Source organism: Solanum dulcamara, chromosome 3 (genome assembly GCF_947179165.1).
Source record: "Solanum dulcamara chromosome 3, daSolDulc1.2, whole genome shotgun sequence".
NCBI classification, from domain to species: Eukaryota; Viridiplantae; Streptophyta; class Magnoliopsida; order Solanales; family Solanaceae; genus Solanum; species Solanum dulcamara.
Window position 1 is genome coordinate 79,678,641 of NC_077239.1, and position 18,557 is coordinate 79,697,197.

The following is an 18,557-nucleotide window of genomic DNA, read 5'->3' on the forward strand; positions in this document are numbered from 1 at the left end:
TAAAAGAGATATTACAGAATAAATAATTTGTACATATTCTAAAATATATTTTTTGAATTTTTTATATATAAATTCCTGATTCCGTCATTGAATTTAAATCATATTCACTCACAGGACAATTAATTTATGCACCATCTGTTCAATTTAACCATTGACAAGTTATTACTAATTTTTTTCAAGTTACCGTATCGAGCTTGCTATATTAAACTTGTTGTTGTAGGTCTATTTAAGTCGATGGTGTAAAGCACAAAAAAAATTAAACTCGAATATAGACAGAAAAAAAAGGAGATAAAATGTTGTGCCTTTTATTACATAGGGGGTACCGGGGGGTACCGGGGGGGGGGGGGGAGGGAGGGAATGGAGGAGGAGATTACAAGCTGGAGAATCAAATCCTCATCAATAAAGTGAAAGTTTTGGTAATCAGCCAACTGAGCTACTAAAATTCCTTACCGGTTAAGAATTTGTTACTGCAAACAGTTTTCCCCAAATAATATTATTATCTTTATCATATGGAAGAATTTTGAGACCTTATTATAAAGTTATAATATTAAACAAAATCTTGTAAGGTTCTGTTGCACTTGCCACACTAAGGAAACTCCAACAACACCATTTTTATTCTCACAACAAATCCACCTCCTTTTTAAAAACTATATAAACTACAAATCTTGTGTTCATTTTCATACTCAACCAAGAAGAAGAAAAAACATCTCAATCCAAAATCCCACAAGCAAAAGAAAGAAGGAAAAAAAAAATCTCAAAAAATGTTCATCAAATTTGCAATTTTATTTGTATTACTATTTGTATCCATCAAATTTTCACCCTTTGTAGTTGCAATTGATCATGCAAGTACACTACCACAAGAACCAATTCTTGAATTGTACATGCACGATATTCTTGGAGGAAATAATCCAACAGCTCGACCAATAACCGGTTTATTAGGCAACATTTATAGTGGACAAATACCATTTGCTAGGCCACTTGGTTTTCAACCACCAGAAGATGGTGTTGCAATTCCAAATGCTAATGGTGCAATGCCAACATTCAATATCAATGGTGTTCCATTAGGGACAGGGCTAGCAGGCACAATATTTGCTGGAGGAAATAATAATAATAATAATAATAATAATGGACAAAAGGTGAATACCCAATTAGGCCCTGATGGCTTAGGGCTTGGTTTCGGAACCATCACGGTTATCGATGACTTCTTGACATTGTCTCCTGAATTAGGTACAGTAGACACGTAATTTTTGACCTTACCCATCTTTTTAAAACTGGATACGAGTTTAAATTATCTTTTTTATGTGTCACTTTAATATCTGAGTTATATTGAAAACTGTAAAAAATAGTACTTGACAATTAAACACTTTAACTTTGAGTATTCATCATGCCTTTATTTCTTTATATCTCGACTCCGCTAGTGAAAATTCTAGTTCCATGCCTCCGCCACTATTTAGGAGATGTAATATTGAGTGATTTTTTATTTACATTCTTGATTTTACAGGTACACAAAATCTTGGAAAAGCACAAGGAGTATATGTTGCAAGTTCAGCTGATGGAAGTACTCAAATGATGGCATTTACAGCTATGTTTGAAGGAGGTGAATATGGTGATAGTCTAAATTTCTTTGGAGTTTATAGAATTGGAAGTACAATGTCAAGAATTTCAGTAACAGGAGGAACTGGTAAATTTAAAAACGCGTGTGGATTCGCAGAAATTCGTTCACTTATACCACCTGGTCAACATGTTACTGATGGTGCAGAGACATTGTTGAGGATTACTGTTCATCTTACTTACTGAATTTGCTTTAATTTGATGTAATTTTGTGTTTGTTATATATCACTAAGAAAAAAAAATGTAACAGATTGTGTTTTGTGTGATGACTATGAATATTAGCTTTGATTTTGTGTTACATGTCTTGTCTCATTGTGGCAAAAGTGAATATAAATTGATATCTTTGGTGTTCTTAATGACTCAGTTTTCTTTTCTGTCAACTCTATTTATTCCTCTATCTGTAGAGTATATTGAATGTACTGAGGAATAAGGAAAATTGGAAAACATTTTTGAAAGAGTGGGATGTGTGCAGACCTTGCCCTTATCTTTGTAGGACAGAGAGGTTCTTTTTGATAGACCCTCGGCTCAAAAGAATATGTTTCAATCACTATGTTCTTAAATCCAATGCAGGTAGCAGAGTTTATGGAAACAACAGCAGAAACACAAAAGTTACCAAGTTTTAAATACTTATCAGATGACACAAAACAAGATTGAATGCACAATAATGTTAATACCTATAGTAAAACTTCAAATTTGAAGACAAAAATTGAACAAGCACAGAAATGAAACATGTTAAAACATTAACAGATTCATCAAATGTAAACACAAGAAGGAATACACGAGTACTAGCTAGTATTTTACCACTCTTGCATCTCGAATGTATTTTCAGAACTGTCAAGATTAGGGGAAACAAGGCTCTCAGCATAGACAGTTGCTGCTCCAACACCATTACCATCCATTTCATGAATCTCCACGCGTTTGTACTCATCATTCCTCGCGTCATACACCATAACATGTGTTCCATCGTGTAACAACACTTCACCGATGTCTGATACACACAATGGTGAAATACAAGGCCCTACTCCAGCTATATAAGGAAGAGAAACAGATTTAATCCAAGACCCTTTCGCGTTATACTCCTTCATTATCCATACATCCAACTTAACTTTATAATAGTCACAAAACAAACAAAGAAAATTCCCTAATTTCTCTAATGCCGAATTCAGAGTCCCTAGTTCAAAATCACTTGAATCTCCTAATGGTCTTGAGGGAAAACCATCATAATTAGGCAATGATAAATTCCCAAATTTCTCATTTTCCAAATTAAGTGAAACAATATCCCAAAAAATACAACATCCATCATTATGTGCCACTGCCCAATGAAGACATCCATTCAAGAAAACACCAGAGTCAGAGGAAAAAAGTGCATCACAATATTTATTCATCATTTTCCAAGAATTTGCCCTTAAACTATATATTTTGATATTTGCACCATACACATAGTGAATACCATAAACCCCATAAATCTCAACAACTTTATAATCATCATTAGACTCATCATAACCAAAACCATAAGTAACATCACATCTTGAATACTTAGTACCACTAGAAAAAGGCAAATTCTTGTTTTTTCTAGTAGATGGATTCCACAAATACAAGTTATTATTGTACATACCAATACAAATCAAGAACAATCCATTACAAAAAGAAACTCCAGCTATTATATTAGATGGATTCCAAGGGAAATTGAGCTTGTTGACACAAAGAATGGATTTTTCATGCAATGCAGAATAAAGGGTGCAAGAATATAGAGTATGAGGAAGATACATGGAGAGTAAAAGGAGATTTTTGTGTGATAATTTGTTGTTTCTTGATGATGATATTTTTAAATGGGATTTGGCAAAATGAGAAGATGAAATTAAGGAAAGCCATGATTTTGAAACACATTTGAATTTCAAGAGTGATTTTACTGGTAATCTTGAAAGTATTTCTATGATGATTTCTGATGGAAAATTTGGAATATGTATTTGATCATTGGAAATGGAGTTTTTCATCTCATTGGTTGTGGCCATAATTGGCTTCAGGATTTGAAGAATGCTCTCAATTAGTTGACTAATAAATGAAAATATACCAAGCTTGACAACAAAGTTTTCTTTTTTCAATATTCCAATGATCAACTCATATAATTAATTAATTCCACTCTTTAACATATTCTGTGATTTGTTGTCATATTCTAGATCCCACAAGTTTAGAACTTTATAATTACTCTAGTATTCTATTTTTACTTGTCCAGTATTGACTTGACACACTTCTTAAAAATAATAAATAAAATGATAATTTTATTATATCACCCTTTGTATATAATAAACACAATATTTTAAAAAATGACTATAATTAATAATAAGGTTTAATTAAGACACTAAGTGTAGTTCTTCGTTCTAAATTAGATGCCTTATCCGATTCGAGCTTTGATATGAGATCACCTTTGTTTGAGAACACTTTACTATTTAACGTAAAACTTTTTGACACAAATCTAAATTTAGTTGGTTTTTAATAAGCATATTAGACAAAAATGAGATATTTATGTTTTTCTTTTGATTTTTCGCTTAGTGTCCAGCATGAACCCGACTAATACTCATTCACCCAATATAGAGCTTATTAGGAGGAAGCGTATACTAGTCGGGGCTTGAAATAGAGATTTTGGTTACTCCGCTATTGCATCATATCATTTGATAGTTTATTTATCAATATTTGCAAATATGGATATTCTAGAAACACTTCGTGCCGCCCATTCACTTCCCAAATTTGAATAAGCCAAATCAATAATCAAATCATAGACAATAGAGCAGTGTGACTTACAAAACCAAAGAAAAAAACCAAAACCATATACTAGTAACATTCTTACATATAATAACCACATTCCTATTTCAACAACCTGTCTGTAAATCCCAAGAAAATGCACCACCACCCTCCTCCACCAACCATCACCAGAACCACCACCACCATCAAAATCTCAACACCCTTTATCATTTTTTCCACCACTATCTTCTCACTTCTCCTTATTCTTTCCTTCTCCTTCACTTCTTCCCCTACACCCCACCCCCACTCCCAACAACCCCACCCTTCTCTTTTCCCCAATCATCAACCCCATCGTCTCCTCTTTCATCAAAACCCAAATGACCAAAATGCTCTCCTACCCCCACCCCCTTCCATAGCTTACCTCATCTCTGGATCCACAAAAGACACTTCAAGAATCATCCGTTTACTCTTTGCAGTATACCATCCAAGAAATCAGTATCTTCTTCATCTTGATAGAAAAGCTTCTCAATATGAACGTGACAATCTTGCACTGTATATTCAATCTGTGCCTCTTTTTAAAGCTGCCCAGAATGTGAATCTTATTGGAAAAGCTGATTTTGTTTACCCAATTGGCTCTTCTGCTTTATCTGCTACCCTTCATGGAGCTTCCATTCTTCTACGTGTTTCTGCTCACTGGGATTGGTTTATTAATCTCTCTGCTGATGATTACCCACTTGTTACACAAGATGGTATGAATTATGTGTGAAGATTTAATCTTTTTCTTAGTATATATGTGTAAAGATTTAATCTTTTTCTGAGTATGTATGTGTAAAGATTTAATCTTGTTGGTGTTTTTACTGGATTTAGTGTCTGTTGATTATCCAATTGGTAGTCAATACTCTACATGCACATTGGATAATCTTAAAGATATGCTCTGTTTAGTGTTTGTTTAGTGTAAAGATTTAATCTTGTTTTGAGAAGTATGTGTAAAGATTTAATCTTTTTGGCGTTTTTACTGGATTTCGTGTGTGCTGATTATCCAGCTGTTAGTTAAAACTCTATATGCATATTGAATAATGTTGAAGATGTGCTCTGTTTAGTGTAAAGATTTTGGTTTTTACTGGATTTAGTTTGTGCTGATTATGAAATTGTTAGTCAAAACTCTATATGCATATTGGATAATGTTAAAGATATGCTCTCTTTAGTGTAAAGATTTAATCTTTTTGGCGTTTTTACTGGATTTAGTGTCTGCTGATTATCAAATTGTTAGTCAAAACTCTATATGAATATTGGATAATGTTAAAGATATGCTCTGTTTAGTGTTTGTTTTAGTGTAAAGATTTAATATTTTTGGTGTTTGGTATCACTAATTTGTTGATCTGTGTGAACTGTTTGTTACTGGATTTAGTGTGTGCTGATAATCCAATTGTTACTCAAGACACTAAGATATGCATATTAAATAATGTTAAAGATGTGTTCTTTTTAGTGTTTGTTGAGTAACTGAAGTATGCTTCTACTGATATTTTTAGCTTACGTAGGAACTGATTTTTAGTGAATTTGGGATCCTAATTATATGTTTGCCAAGGATGGAATATTTGTAGAATATCACTTATTTGACAGTGACAACACTTTGTCGTAAGGAGTTATCCGGTCATCGTGTAAGTACAACAACAACATACCCAGTGTAGTTTCACAAATGGGGTCTGGAGAGGGTAAGATGTACACAACATTACTGCCAGGGACGGACGTAGAAGCCAACTTATGGCTCGCTCGAACCAGTAGTTTTAGTTCAAACCCTGTATTTGTATTAAGAAATTCACATGTAGAACCCACTTACTAACACCTGATATTGCTAGGAAATACTGGTTCCGCCTCTGCTTATTGCCCTTAGCAAAAATGTGCCATTGTGGGACCTTGGACTTAAGCTTTGCAGTCCAAATTGTTATCCTTTTGTTGTACAAGTAGTAAAGTTTTGTCTGCATGAAGTAACAACAAAAACATCTCTTATCCCGAGTGATTTGAGTTTGTCTTGGCTCTCTACATTGATAGAATGCTGAAGGAAAAAAATGATTAGGATATTTAAGTTGTTATTTTTCTAGGATGTAAGCTGGTACTTTTTCTTGACTTTGGTATTAATGGATGTACAGATGTATTTTCCTTTTCCTTTAGTGTTTATCACTTCAATAGAGGCATTAAAATTAGATTCTATTCAATGGATCCGGACTCATTTCTCACTACAATGCAGTTTCATTTAGGTAATGACTGATGAGTAATCTGATGCTATTTTCTGTTGATTTTCAGATCTTCTACACATTCTGTCATATATGCCCAAGGATCTTAATTTTGTCAACCACTCAAGCTACATAGGGTGGAGAGAGTATGGCCATATCCTTTTCGTATTATAAGTTTCTATCTGTTCTGTTTAAAGCATATATGCACATGGATACAGGCAAGTAATGTATGGTTTTAGATCTTAATACATGAGTATGTTGGATGTTCCAGGTCACGGAAATTGAAACCAATAGTTGTTGATCCTGGGCTCTATCTTGCAGAGGAAGATGAAGTATTTTATGCAACTCAGAAAAGGGAACTGCCTGATGCTTATCAACTATTTTCAGGTCAGATGCTTGCTGGTCATATTTTCTGCATTATGAATGATGGAAGGATGAATATACTTAATTTATTTAATCCCCTTGAAGGTTTGATTGGGGGAAAAATATTAGTCTTGATATGAAGTGGACAACTATAACGCTAGTCACAATCTTTGTTCCTGTTAAAAAGAAAAGAGTAAAAAATGAAGTAGAACATAGAGATTGCAAAAGTAACTTTGAGATGAAGTAGCCCGTTGCACAAAGCATCCCACCTTAGCAGGCTCCGGGGAGGGGCCGCACCCTAAGGGGTGTGATATAGACAACCTACCCTAATGCAAACATTAGTGGCTGCTTCCACGGCTCGAACCTGTGACCTTCAGGTCACACAGAGACAATTTTAAAGTGGTTAAGAGGGCAGAATTTTGTTTCAAGTGTTTGGTTAGAAAGTACAAGTATCCGAGTACCTCTAAATGTCCTTCCTTCCCCAAGGCTTTATGTAGAAAATGCTAAATTAGATGACCATGACTCTAGAAAATCAATTTCATTTTAGAATCAAAATCTTTCAGTCAATGAATCTACAATGCATCACCCATGTTCCAAGTGTCTATTATTTTGGCCTCGACTTCAACAAGGCCCCAAAAGCTTTTTATGCACGGGTGTGTAGGGGCTCTTTGAAATGTACTTTGTGTCTTAAACTTTAAATAGTTCTTGCAAATATTAGGGTGTATCTGGGTACTTTAAGAAAGAAACATATTTTAAATAAGGGAATAGGCTGGAGGTGTGAAAATTAAATGATTGCTGAAGTAATGAATTTAATGGAAACTCGCTTGAATGGTTTATATAAAGCCCAAGGAAATAGCGAAAAAATATTCTTATAAGATACAAAGGCGCAGAATGTGTTTGCACTATTTAGTCTTCAAAATATCAAAAGTATATCAAAGTTTTGCATTTAAAAGAAAAAAATCTTGACTTCATCAAATCAAATTATGACCGCATTTATTAGTTGGGCAATTGAAAAACAAAATGATGCAAAGAGAGACTAATCGCGAAAGTTACTGCATGTTTCACTTTTCTTGCCCTTCTTTCCCGGAAACACTTCTCGAGATACTTTCTCTATTACCCTTTCCTCCATCACTTGTCATCACAACCATTCATCATCCTTTTATTTTTCTATATAATGTTGGTGTCCATACCAGCTTTGCGCACCTCGACAAATTTTGTGGGATACCTGTCACCCCCACCCCCACCCCCACCCCCCACAGCAACAAATACCTATTAACCAAGGTTAGGACAGATGTGAAGAAATCACATAATGTTTTTGTCTGTGCTAGGATTTGAAAGGACAGGCTTGCATCTTTATTGAAATATTTTGTTCAGTTTTGGTAGAAAATACTAGCAGCATAAGAGTAGCTTTAGTTTCACTTGTAGTGTTCTAACTATGTCTGAGCACTAATCAGTTCCTTCCTAGAGAAAACATCTTAACTCCTAAAAAAAGAAAACAATCAAAAGTTGAGCCTATTTTGGTAGTGTTTTCCTTGAACGTGTCTACAATCATTTACCAATCGCAAAAGAACCGAGTTTTATTTGCATAAAAGGCTTGTAACTCTCTTCTTTATGGCTTAAGATATTGTTTTGGTACTACAGAAAGATTTCTTAGTCCATCATGCATGCCTTCCTAAGAAGTTCCTACTTTATACATTCCGTTTCCTTCACCCCTGCTGTTGGTTAAAAAGGACAATAAGTAAATGGGAATGCTTAGAACCTTAGACAAACAAGATTTTATTGGAGTCTGTCCCCTCTACTTGATAAACCCTAAAGTCTTTATTAGTGTGCTCAGCAAGCAATACTGATACATCTAACCAAACTTACTACATTGGATGTATACGTCTTAGATAGATTTAAAAAAGAAGCACACTTGGCAAAAGAACTAAAATTGTGGAGACGATTTAGTACATCTGACACCATTGTAAGCCACCTTTGTTAATTATTACTCTTTCCGTCTCAATTTGTTTGTCTAGTTTTGACTTTGCATGGAGTTTAAAGAAGTAAAGAAGATTTTTGAATCTTGTAGTGTTAAACTAAAGATATGTAAAATATACCTAAATGCCCTTTTAATCATGTGATCTTAAATATGCCATGAGGAAAGTTAGAATTAAAGAGTTGCCAAAAAGGGATAGAGGCATCCTTTTTTTAAATGGACTAATTAGGTAAGTAAGACAAACAAATTGAAACGGAGGGATTAATATGTATCATCCTTCATGATTAGACATTTGCGGGAAAATTGCTTAAAGACATGTTTTCTTGCTACTGCCAGTCCTATATCTCCGAACTGCTTTGATATGCTTTTCCTTGAGCTGAGGGTCTAGTGGAAGCAACATCTCTACCTTCCAAGGTAGGGGTAAGGTCTGATTACACTGGGTTGTTGTAGTAGTACTAAAGCATGCCACCCTATTGTGTTACTGGTGTGATTTGAGTTTAAATTGTTTAAATCTAATACTGGCAAACTTGTCCTCCTGGCTCCAGGGTCTTCATCTACTATCTTGAGTCGGAAGTTTATCGAGTTCTGCATCTTGGGCACGGATAACCTACCCAGGACTCTGCTAATGTACTTGTCAAATTCACCATCCTCGGCATCTGTTTACTTCCCGACCATTCTGTGCAATTCAAGGAAATTCAATAGAACAACAATCAACCACAACATGCGGTATGCTTCATTTAACTCGAGAGAAGAGGTCCGTCCTCTCAATTCCAGTGACTTCAATGACCTGGTGATGAGTGGAGCAGCATTTGCCACACCATTTGAGGCAAACAATCCGATTCTTGACCAGATCGACCATGAACTTCTCCATCACAAGCACGATGAACCAGTGCCTGGCGGGTGGTGTTTAGGTGAAAATGAAACTGGGAAATGTACTCTCTGGGGAGATGCTGAAGTTCTAAGACCAGGTCCAGGAGCAAAGAGGCTGGAAAAAAGATTTGTCCAGATTTTCACTAATGGTACATTTCGTTCTAGTCGATGTATATCTACGAATAAAACTCCCTCAAGATGAGAACATACAGAAGAGACACACTCGAAAATGTTTTCTATCCGAAACATCTCTACCTCCCATAATAGGGGTAGGTCTGCGAACACACTACCCTCTCCAGTCCCACTTGTGTGATTAATTACACTGGGTACGTTGTTGACTAGAAAAAATCACACGAGCAAAAATATACAGAAGACCAAGTATCTCATGTAGTTTTTTGTTAGCAATTTTGATAGAGAGCTGAGTGTTTTATATTGATTTTTTTTATTATTTTTTTAAAAAAAGTAAGGTTGTATATTGGTCTATTGGACTGACTAGCTACTACTAGGGCAATGTAAATCATTTTATAAGATCATGCATCTTATTACTTGTTCAACAGACCCTTGTGGTCGGGCCCTTCCCCGGACCCTGCGCATAGCGGGAGCTTAAGTGCACCGGGCTGCCCTTTTTTTATGCATCTTATTACTTGTTCAACTTTGTGTTTTCATTCAACCACAAGAGCTTAAATGAAGCGATGTGGTCAGTGAAGATTCGCATAGTCACTTCTAGCTTGCTTAGGATTGGGTCATTAGTTGCTGAGTATCTTCTTTCAATCACATGACACAAGAATTCACGAGTGTTGAAGCACCCAAGGGTGTGGGTTAGCAGTAAATGAAGTGGGTGAAAATTATTAGACCAATTTCAAATTTTAATGCGAAAAACGTTATATAACTTTTTCACACGTCTAATGTCTTGATGTGTAAAATTATTCGATACTTGTGGTTATGAGACGTAGTAGATAATCAGTGGGATAGCAGAGGTGCGAGCAAACAAGACAAGACTAATTGGATTTGGATGAAGTCATGGAACACTCAGCCCTGTTTATGGTTTTAATGCCTTTTCCTATGTAAAACAAGATGAAATTGATTGAATTTACAATTTAGCTTTGTTGTGATGAACGTACGACGAGCTCGAGTAAGAAAACATGCAAGAGATTTCAAAGTTGTAACCCCCCATTTGACGAGCTCGAGTAAGAAAACATGCAAGAGATTTCAAAGTTGTAACCCCCCATTTGGGAAATTTCTTGCTCAACCAACTCAATCACCCTCGCGGGTAAATGTATAACAATCAAGTTCAAAGTTAAAAGAGCTCTTTGCTATTCAAATTAGCACATTTTTAACAATGCCAACTTGGGAACAGTAGTACAACTTTTTGTCCTCTTTAATGACAAGTGCTAGAACTTATTACAACAGAAAGAACAGAAATCTTGATTCTTTCACATACTCATACAAAACTTGTACAACAATCATGGAAAAGCATAAACTGTCAGTAAGAATTTCTGATGGGGGCCATAGGATTAGACATACATACACCTCTCTTGTGTTGCCTTAGAACCACTAATATAGTTTCTTCTACTTATCCTACAGATAGTACAAGAATGTCATTGCTTTATGCCAAACATGAACATGTTACTGATCTATGGTATACCAGGAGTTTCCTGCCCTTTACCACTAGCGTTTCTCGCGTATCTATCCAGTATTAATAGAATTCTTAGAACTTCTCAACTTCGTTGGCTCTTCTGTGAAACTTGGTTAAAAGACTCCAAACAAAGTAGCAACAGCAAATATTAAGAATAGGACACCACCCAAGTAGCCAACCTGTTGTAGAACCAAGATAAAGATGCTAAGAATTCGAAATACAATTGTTTAGAGCAGATTCGGAAAAAAAAAGTGCTGGCTTACTAGTTTCTCAGAAATGTAATTGGCAAGAAACCCGCCTCCTAGTATTGCAAAAGATGTAGCAACCAGGTGTCCGGCAATGGCACCACTTGCCACGCCCCATGGAGACTGCGAAATAGAGTCAGTATGGACATGAGGAAATAAATGGAAGTTGGAGATTTCGAAACTGAATTTTGTGGGAAGCTTGGAAAACATATCGTTAGTATTGAGTTTTATAGCAACTGTACCTGAGCTGCACCAAGTGCTATTGTAGCAAGCATTGATCGATCTCCCCATTCCTAAGAAGCAAAAGATGCATTAAGATTCCTAACTTGAATATTACAACAGGCCTCGATGTTCTTTAGCAACTGGATATAGTTACATAAAACTTTCTAGACTTTAATGTTGTGAATGTGAAAACCACTTAAACTAGTTCAAGTCTTCCATGTCACACTCAAAGAACTTACATGAACACTACTAATATATCCAGCAGATAAATAATGATACATTTGACTTGATTTTTTAATTAAATAAATGTTAGCGATCATGAAAGCTTGCATTCTATCTACCGTCTACACTACATCCACCCCTGTTTGCATTGGCTCCTTTTTTGAAAAATAAAGTAGAAAAGAAACAGTGTTGCAACCAGAAGAAGATACTTACAGCAAAAAATACGAGGCTAAAAGACTTCCACAAAATTTCAAGCGGATTTGTGAGCCGTTTTGATGCCTGAAATAGCCATCTATAAAATCGTTAGATGCAAGTAGTGCAAATACGGAGACAGGAAAGAGAAAGAAGTCATTCCCATAAATACATGTTCTGATGTTAAAGACATTTGGAAGGGCAGAATACTCAGAGAATAAAACAGCATTTATGAGTGGCATTCAGCAGCTTGTTCACCTTTTCCTTCACAAGCTCCTCAGCTTCTGCAAATTCATCAAGTTCTTGACTACTCTTTTCACCAGTCTCAACATCGTTGCTTGGAAGTTCCCATGCATCTTTAATTGATTTGAGACCAAAAAAGAACAAGAGTGCAACAGCCGCATATTCTCCAATAGGCAAGGCTGTTGTGAAAAATAATTAGGAATTTCAAATGAATATCAAGCAAAAATCAAGAAGGAGAACACAAACAAACAAAAGATGGTACATGGAAATTTAGTTGGTGGGCAATGTGTTATGCCCAAACAGTGAAGGAAGTTGTTTCTAGCTGGTAAGGGAAGAAAATAAAGGAGCTCAAGATAGTTTGTCTATCATTCTAGGCTTCTAGCATGCATCTTGAATGGTTGGAAAGGAGGGAAACTTTAGATTCTTTGAGGGACATGCAATCGTGTATGAAATATAGGTCATTGCAAGCTCTGGATTTTGTGTAACTTGAGTGGTTGTGGTGGCCAAAAGGGTGTGGGGCAGTGTTATCAAAAGCGAAAAGCGCAAAAAAGCTCTAAGGTCTGTTGGGACTTTAAGAGCAGAATGAAAAATGGAAAAAGCGCAAATGGAGAATAAATACAAATATATATGTTTAGTCCAAGACTAATAATTATAAGCATGAACAACAAATGTATATGGACAAAGAAATTGAAAAAACAATAAAGTAAATTATTAATTGTTTACTATAGCCTCTTCAGGAAATGCTCATTGACAAGGAAAAGTATGTCTTAGAGCCTTAACGGCGACACTAAAGCGCACATTAAGCAAGGGCGAAGCGCTCAACATGTTCTGAGCCTTGCTTCAGGGCTTAAGCACGCCTTTGACAACACTGGTGTGGTGTTAGTGGGCATGTGCATGAGAAGGTACAATAGGAGAAACAAACACTAAAATACCACTGCAGTCTATATTGCGCAGGAAGAGACATTATCATGCAGAGTAAGAAGCACTATATAACCAAACTTGCCGAGGGAATGTTAAGTTATAATATTCTATGGATCGGCATACTTGGATCAGCCAGTCATAATGTACCCAAATAAACTTATCATTAAGCTTTCTGCCAACTACTGAGCATATTAACCATTTACTTTCTGAGAACATGAATCCAATTTAGGATAAGTTCACTTCAACAAAAGAAAATACTAAGTAAGATGTGCCAATATATAAAGATCCCAAGGAGCCAATCTGAAAACCAAAGATAAAAACAAATCACAGTCCCAAGGTCTAACTTACTTGTTTGAAATTGAGCAGGTACTGAATGAAAGATCCGTCCTATTATGACAGAGAAGACTGTCATAAGTGAAAGAGCACCCATTGATCCCAAAAGGACCTGATCATCGATGCAATTCAAGTAAGATCAAGCATTGTACACAACAAACGTGACTACAATATTACATTTCTGTATCGCAGTAGCAAGAAATACTAACACCAAACTGCATTATATCGACATTCAATCTACGAACTTGTGTGCCTGCGTCTATATTAAGCCACATTTTTATATTTCAACAAGTTCCAAGAAGTTTTTAATTCATTTTCTTTCACATAATTAGGCTAGATTATAACTCCTAAATAATAATTAGATGATGAAAATGGATTGTGTCCTTTTCAGTTTGATCAATAATTCTACAAACAAATCCTGCAACCACCAAATGATCGTAATTTAGGATCCCCATCCTCAAAATTTCTGGCAGTAATGATAGCCTATAAGGAAAGAATGCTACAAGATACAAAAAAGAAATAGTTTTAGGTATGAAACCTTCAAGTGGATTGCTTTAAAGATATACCTAAGTTCAGTCACAATTATTCACTTTTATATTCTTAAAACTTAATATCCTTAGATGAAAAACGGATAGAAAAGGAGAAGTAAGGGACAAGGAACGCAAAAGTTCATACCAGGATTCTCTTATATTGCATGGCCAAGAGGGCAGCGATGAAAAATGTCTGTTGAATTGCATATTAAAGAATGAATTAGTTAGATTTTTTGAATAAGCCAAATTATCTCAAAACTAGCATAGGACAAAAGCGGATCCCAGATTAAATAACCCAAAATCAATTAGCACGGAATACATTCATATCAGTGGAATCATGTACAGGGTCACAAGGCTCATTCTGAAAGCATCAAAGTTTTTCAATAAAGAACACCAAAGAGAGAAACTTTTTCTAATAGATGCATAAATGCTTAGCCATGATTATGTGTCACACCACTTTTACACCTACAAGGTATTTGTGTCACAGCCAGATATAAGACACTAGCACTATCCGTACAAAGAGAATGAAAAGGTAAAAAACCAAAGAAATGAAAGGGCAAAAAGAAGTCACGAGTTCAGGAAAAGGTAATAAATATAGCATATTGTGCCAATCTCTCCTTTTACCTTGTCTCCAATCTCAGAAACAAATATCAATGAGAATGCAGCAGTGAACCCTGATTTTGCAAATGCTGCAATGAGTGATGAAGGTCCTCCTTTTGTGAAGGCAATCAGTGAAAATACTAAAGCACATCCACATAGCACAAGAGCTATAGAGAGAGGATAAGGAATTTGACTAGGAAGTGCCTCACTGCCATTCATGAAAGTTTAACATACATAAGTTTCATATGTTGTGAAAGTTCCGACTATTTAGTTCGTTGCAATCAAAATAAAACCTATTTCCTCATACTAAGAAATGCATGAAGATAGCTAGAAAGTCATAAGAGATTATGTTGACAAATTTTAAAAAAACTAAGATTCTATAACTTAATACATGATGTAACAAAATATGATTGCAGCGTGGACCTCTTCCTTTCATTCTTAGAGTGAAAGAAAACTTGATCAAATTGCAGTCTATGATTATCATTACACTGACGGTTGAAGTCATTATACATGCTCTTTTTTATTTGTGTGTTTTCTAAAAGAAATACTTGAAGTTTTATTATGTAACCAAAACTCCTGAAACATAGGCCACATGCCGAAAGTAGAGGTATCTGTTGAACGTTGACAGATCCTTTTGATCAAGCTGGATTAAATACTTAAACATGGCACTCTTGGTAAATCCAGCCATTGGCAGGATACTATGTATACAACAACAACAACATACCCAGTGAAATCCCACAAGTGGGTAGGATACTATGTATACCACAAACCAAATACACTCTTACTCTAGGCACCCCTACAAAAGATTTAGCAGCCTATCTTTCTCCCCATATACTAGTAAACAACATGCTCTTTATGCAGAAAATAAATTTAAAGTATTCACCAAACTTTTCACAATTTTGTTTGTGGATAGAAATTCTCTTTGTTTAATTGCTAAGTTATATAGCGTACATTTTCGATGAACCATCGGTAGATGGCTGATTGACTGGAACATTGTGGCTTTCGTTTCCTTGATTTTCTTCGAAACTTCCAGATCCAACACCAACATTAGATGCATATGGTATAATTCTACTATGCCTTCGCTGCAACTTTGAGAGTGCTGTACATCTTACTACAAGTAACAAGGCATGAGTTAGTAATGAAATAGAGCAACATGTTACAAGATGTAGTAATCAGAAAGGAAACAATAAAAGAATCAAATTCTACTAGGAATATTATAAAGTGATGAATCAAAATTCAGAAATTATCTTGGTGGGGATTAAGAAAGTTCATCTGACAGAAAAGTGGCATCTCGCATCTAATATTAAGGGAATTTGTTTACTATCTTAAGGCGTCTTTCACTCTATAAACTAAATCACTTGCAGGATTGAAGTAATATAGAGTTCAAAAGCCCTCATATATGTATTAAGTAGCAATTGGCATGTATCGTAATGTAAAAAATTATCTTAAGCCATAAATATATCTGATACACTGATACTCCATTTTTTCCTGAATTAGATCACCTAGCGACTATAAGTCAAGCTGCATTGTCTTTGACCATGATTTGTTCAAACATTTTTCTAACTGAATGCATGAAAAAGCAATAAATCCAACTGAATAGTAGTCAGACTAAATTGTCTTTGACCAACAAACATTAAATTGGAATAACTTCAACTTAGCTACCTTCCCACCAAAAGAGGAATGCCAGAAAAGGCCTAAAGCTTCTAGTTTATTTAATATAGATTCATTCAGTATTTTTTATACAAAAATGTGATAGCAATGAAGTCCAGGCCTGCTTGCGCACACCTTGAACTATTCCACCTTACCACCCACCAGCACAACTACCGAGCAACCCTATCCACTAAGATTTAGAAAGAAATGAAAGAAATCACCAAACGTTTTTTGTCTCGATTTGTACCCTGGTCTCCCATGGTTTTGACACACAGCATTACCACTAGGCTACACTCGTGGGTGCTCATTAAATAGTTTTACACGAATGATGGTTGTTGAGTTCACCTTTGTGCCACATGCACTGAAGCTAAAACACTATGACATAAGCTAAAACACTGAAGCCCAAATAAACTTCCTCATAAGAAGTATCATATTATCTCAATAAAAATCCAAATTAGCAAACACCCAACTGGAGCAATAAGCTACCATCCAACTCCTCAAACAATATACTAACAACAGCAACAACAACAACAACAACAACAGTGTAATCCCACTAAGTGGGGTCTAGGATTGGCACAGTATATGCACACCCTACTCCTATTGACCTCATAACAAATCAATGTCAAAAATAGCATACTATGCCCAATTGCTCATAACTTTAAATGGGGCATCTCTAAATTCACTTTACTACTAGCATACACACAAATCAATCAAATTTAATTCTTGAACTCAAAATCGAAAAGGGTATTCAGAAAAACTTACATAAAGATGAATGTACAGATGAAAAAGGCAAAATTATCCTTGTGGGTATTGATGGTTTGCTAGGGAATGAATCCAATACATTCAAAAATGAAAACTTTTTCTTCCCATAACTTGATGCTATAGAATTAGATGTTTCAAGAGCCAACCCCTGCATTTTTCTTAATTCTATGAACTAATAACTAAAAAAGATTGTTTTTTTCCTTAACTATATAATCATTTATATAAATAAAAAAATTAAAAAATATTGGATTCTTCTACACTTTTTCAGAAAAGTAGTTGTAACCCAGAAATTGAAGAACTGATTGGCAGTGTGGAGTTCTTGGGATTTTACTGATGCCACGTACCATCATGGATCTTTTCAGATAAACTGATTGAAGTTACAAAACGACGTCGCTTTGAAGATGTGGATTTGGGCTCTTTTTCATCTTGGGTTGGATTGTTAGACTAAGCCCAAGAAGAGTTGTTCCTTGGAATTTGGGGAATCGCGTTTCAATTTATGTGGAGGTGTGACATAGAAATAGGATAATTTTTTCAGTCATGTATTTGTAAAATAGTCATTAAACAAAGGAATTTCAAAATTTGTATGTCATGGAGTTTCACCTGTACAATTTGAAAATGCATGTACAATGACTATTTTTTAATTACAGGAGCTAAAAAGTGACTATTTGTGAATTTTATTGGTGTTTGATTGATCGTGGAGTTTAAGAAAAAAAAATACTTTTAAAACTTAGATCATAAATCTGGATGAGATCTTTTTAGTTACAAAAGCATACCACTAATTATAAATAAAATATCGTAATATGTCGGTCACTGATAAAGAAATATGCGGAGTATAACTTTGTTAAAATAACCTTAGAAACAAAAAAAAATAGAACCTTATGTACATTGAGTTTTTGGGATTATTTTAACTTTTTGAAGCTCGAATGGTCATTTGATTACTTCAGATCTCACTTTTGTGTGATTATAAAGAGTATGTTGATACTGAATGGTCATTTGATCAAGAATGTTTCATGTTGTTAATCAATGAATTTGACCAAGTAAAGATAATATTAAATCCACAATACCAATTTAACAATTTCCAAAAGCATGTTACATGCTATATATACGTTTGATATACATATCAAGATTGAATAAGTCATGATGAGAAGAACAAGTATCATGCACAATGACTTAAATTATTATTTTTCAAGAATACCTCTTCAAGGAGTATCT

The 18,557-nt window shown here is 35.1% G+C and overlaps 4 protein-coding genes across 4 annotated transcripts; 2 read left to right on the forward strand and 2 right to left on the reverse strand.

Moving 5' to 3' along the window:
* The first annotated feature begins 699 nt into the window (after positions 1-699).
* Positions 700-1,967, forward strand: LOC129881888 (dirigent protein 16-like). The gene is made up of 2 exons (XM_055956002.1): positions 700-1,227; positions 1,502-1,967. Exons 1-2 carry the CDS (start codon positions 762-764, stop codon positions 1,795-1,797), a joined length of 762 nt encoding a protein of 253 aa, XP_055811977.1. The 5' UTR covers positions 700-761; the 3' UTR covers positions 1,798-1,967.
* A 291-nt stretch (positions 1,968-2,258) lies between these two features.
* On the reverse strand, positions 2,259-3,623 carry LOC129881889 (F-box/kelch-repeat protein At3g23880-like). Its single transcript, XM_055956003.1, has one exon. The coding sequence runs from the start codon at positions 3,621-3,623 to the stop codon at positions 2,409-2,411; it is 1,215 nt and encodes a 404-aa protein (XP_055811978.1). The 3' UTR covers positions 2,259-2,408.
* Positions 3,624-4,288: 665 nt separating this feature from the next.
* LOC129883220 (beta-glucuronosyltransferase GlcAT14A) lies at positions 4,289-10,343 on the forward strand. Its single transcript, XM_055957832.1, has 4 exons — positions 4,289-5,099; positions 6,652-6,727; positions 6,853-6,968; positions 9,465-10,343. Exons 1-4 carry the CDS (start codon positions 4,508-4,510, stop codon positions 9,989-9,991), a joined length of 1,311 nt encoding a protein of 436 aa, XP_055813807.1. The 5' UTR covers positions 4,289-4,507; the 3' UTR covers positions 9,992-10,343.
* Positions 10,344-11,079: 736 nt separating this feature from the next.
* Positions 11,080-17,678, reverse strand: LOC129883221 (protein PAM71-homolog, chloroplastic). Its single transcript, XM_055957833.1, has 10 exons — positions 17,346-17,678; positions 15,885-16,044; positions 14,958-15,141; positions 14,479-14,526; positions 13,819-13,915; positions 12,565-12,728; positions 12,328-12,393; positions 11,913-11,963; positions 11,689-11,793; positions 11,080-11,604 (listed from the first exon to the last, which is right to left on the reverse strand). Exons 1-10 carry the CDS (start codon positions 17,497-17,499, stop codon positions 11,539-11,541), a joined length of 1,095 nt encoding a protein of 364 aa, XP_055813808.1. The 5' UTR covers positions 17,500-17,678; the 3' UTR covers positions 11,080-11,538.
* Positions 17,679-18,557: the final 879 nt, after the last annotated feature.

Bases quoted from the DNA above. Each gene is read 5' to 3' on its own strand.
- LOC129881888 (XM_055956002.1), top strand. From the start codon at position 762: ATGTTCATCAAATTTGCAATTTTATTTGTATTACTATTTGTATCCATC. The intron at 1,228-1,501 runs GTACAGTAGACA...TTGATTTTACAG, and splicing joins GACATTGTCTCCTGAATTAG to GTACACAAAATCTTGGAAAA.
- LOC129881889 (XM_055956003.1), bottom strand. From the start codon at position 3,623: ATGGCCACAACCAATGAGATGAAAAACTCCATTTCCAATGATCAAATA.
- LOC129883220 (XM_055957832.1), top strand. From the start codon at position 4,508: ATGCACCACCACCCTCCTCCACCAACCATCACCAGAACCACCACCACC. The intron at 5,100-6,651 runs GTATGAATTATG...GTTGATTTTCAG, and splicing joins CCCACTTGTTACACAAGATG to ATCTTCTACACATTCTGTCA. The intron at 6,969-9,464 runs GTCAGATGCTTG...TCCTGGCTCCAG, and splicing joins TGCTTATCAACTATTTTCAG to GGTCTTCATCTACTATCTTG.
- LOC129883221 (XM_055957833.1), bottom strand. From the start codon at position 17,499: ATGCAGGGGTTGGCTCTTGAAACATCTAATTCTATAGCATCAAGTTAT. The intron at 13,916-14,478 runs GTATGAACTTTT...ATCGATGATCAG, and splicing joins TGCAATATAAGAGAATCCTG to GTCCTTTTGGGATCAATGGG. The intron at 11,605-11,688 runs GTAAGCCAGCAC...GTTCTACAACAG, and splicing joins ATTACATTTCTGAGAAACTA to GTTGGCTACTTGGGTGGTGT.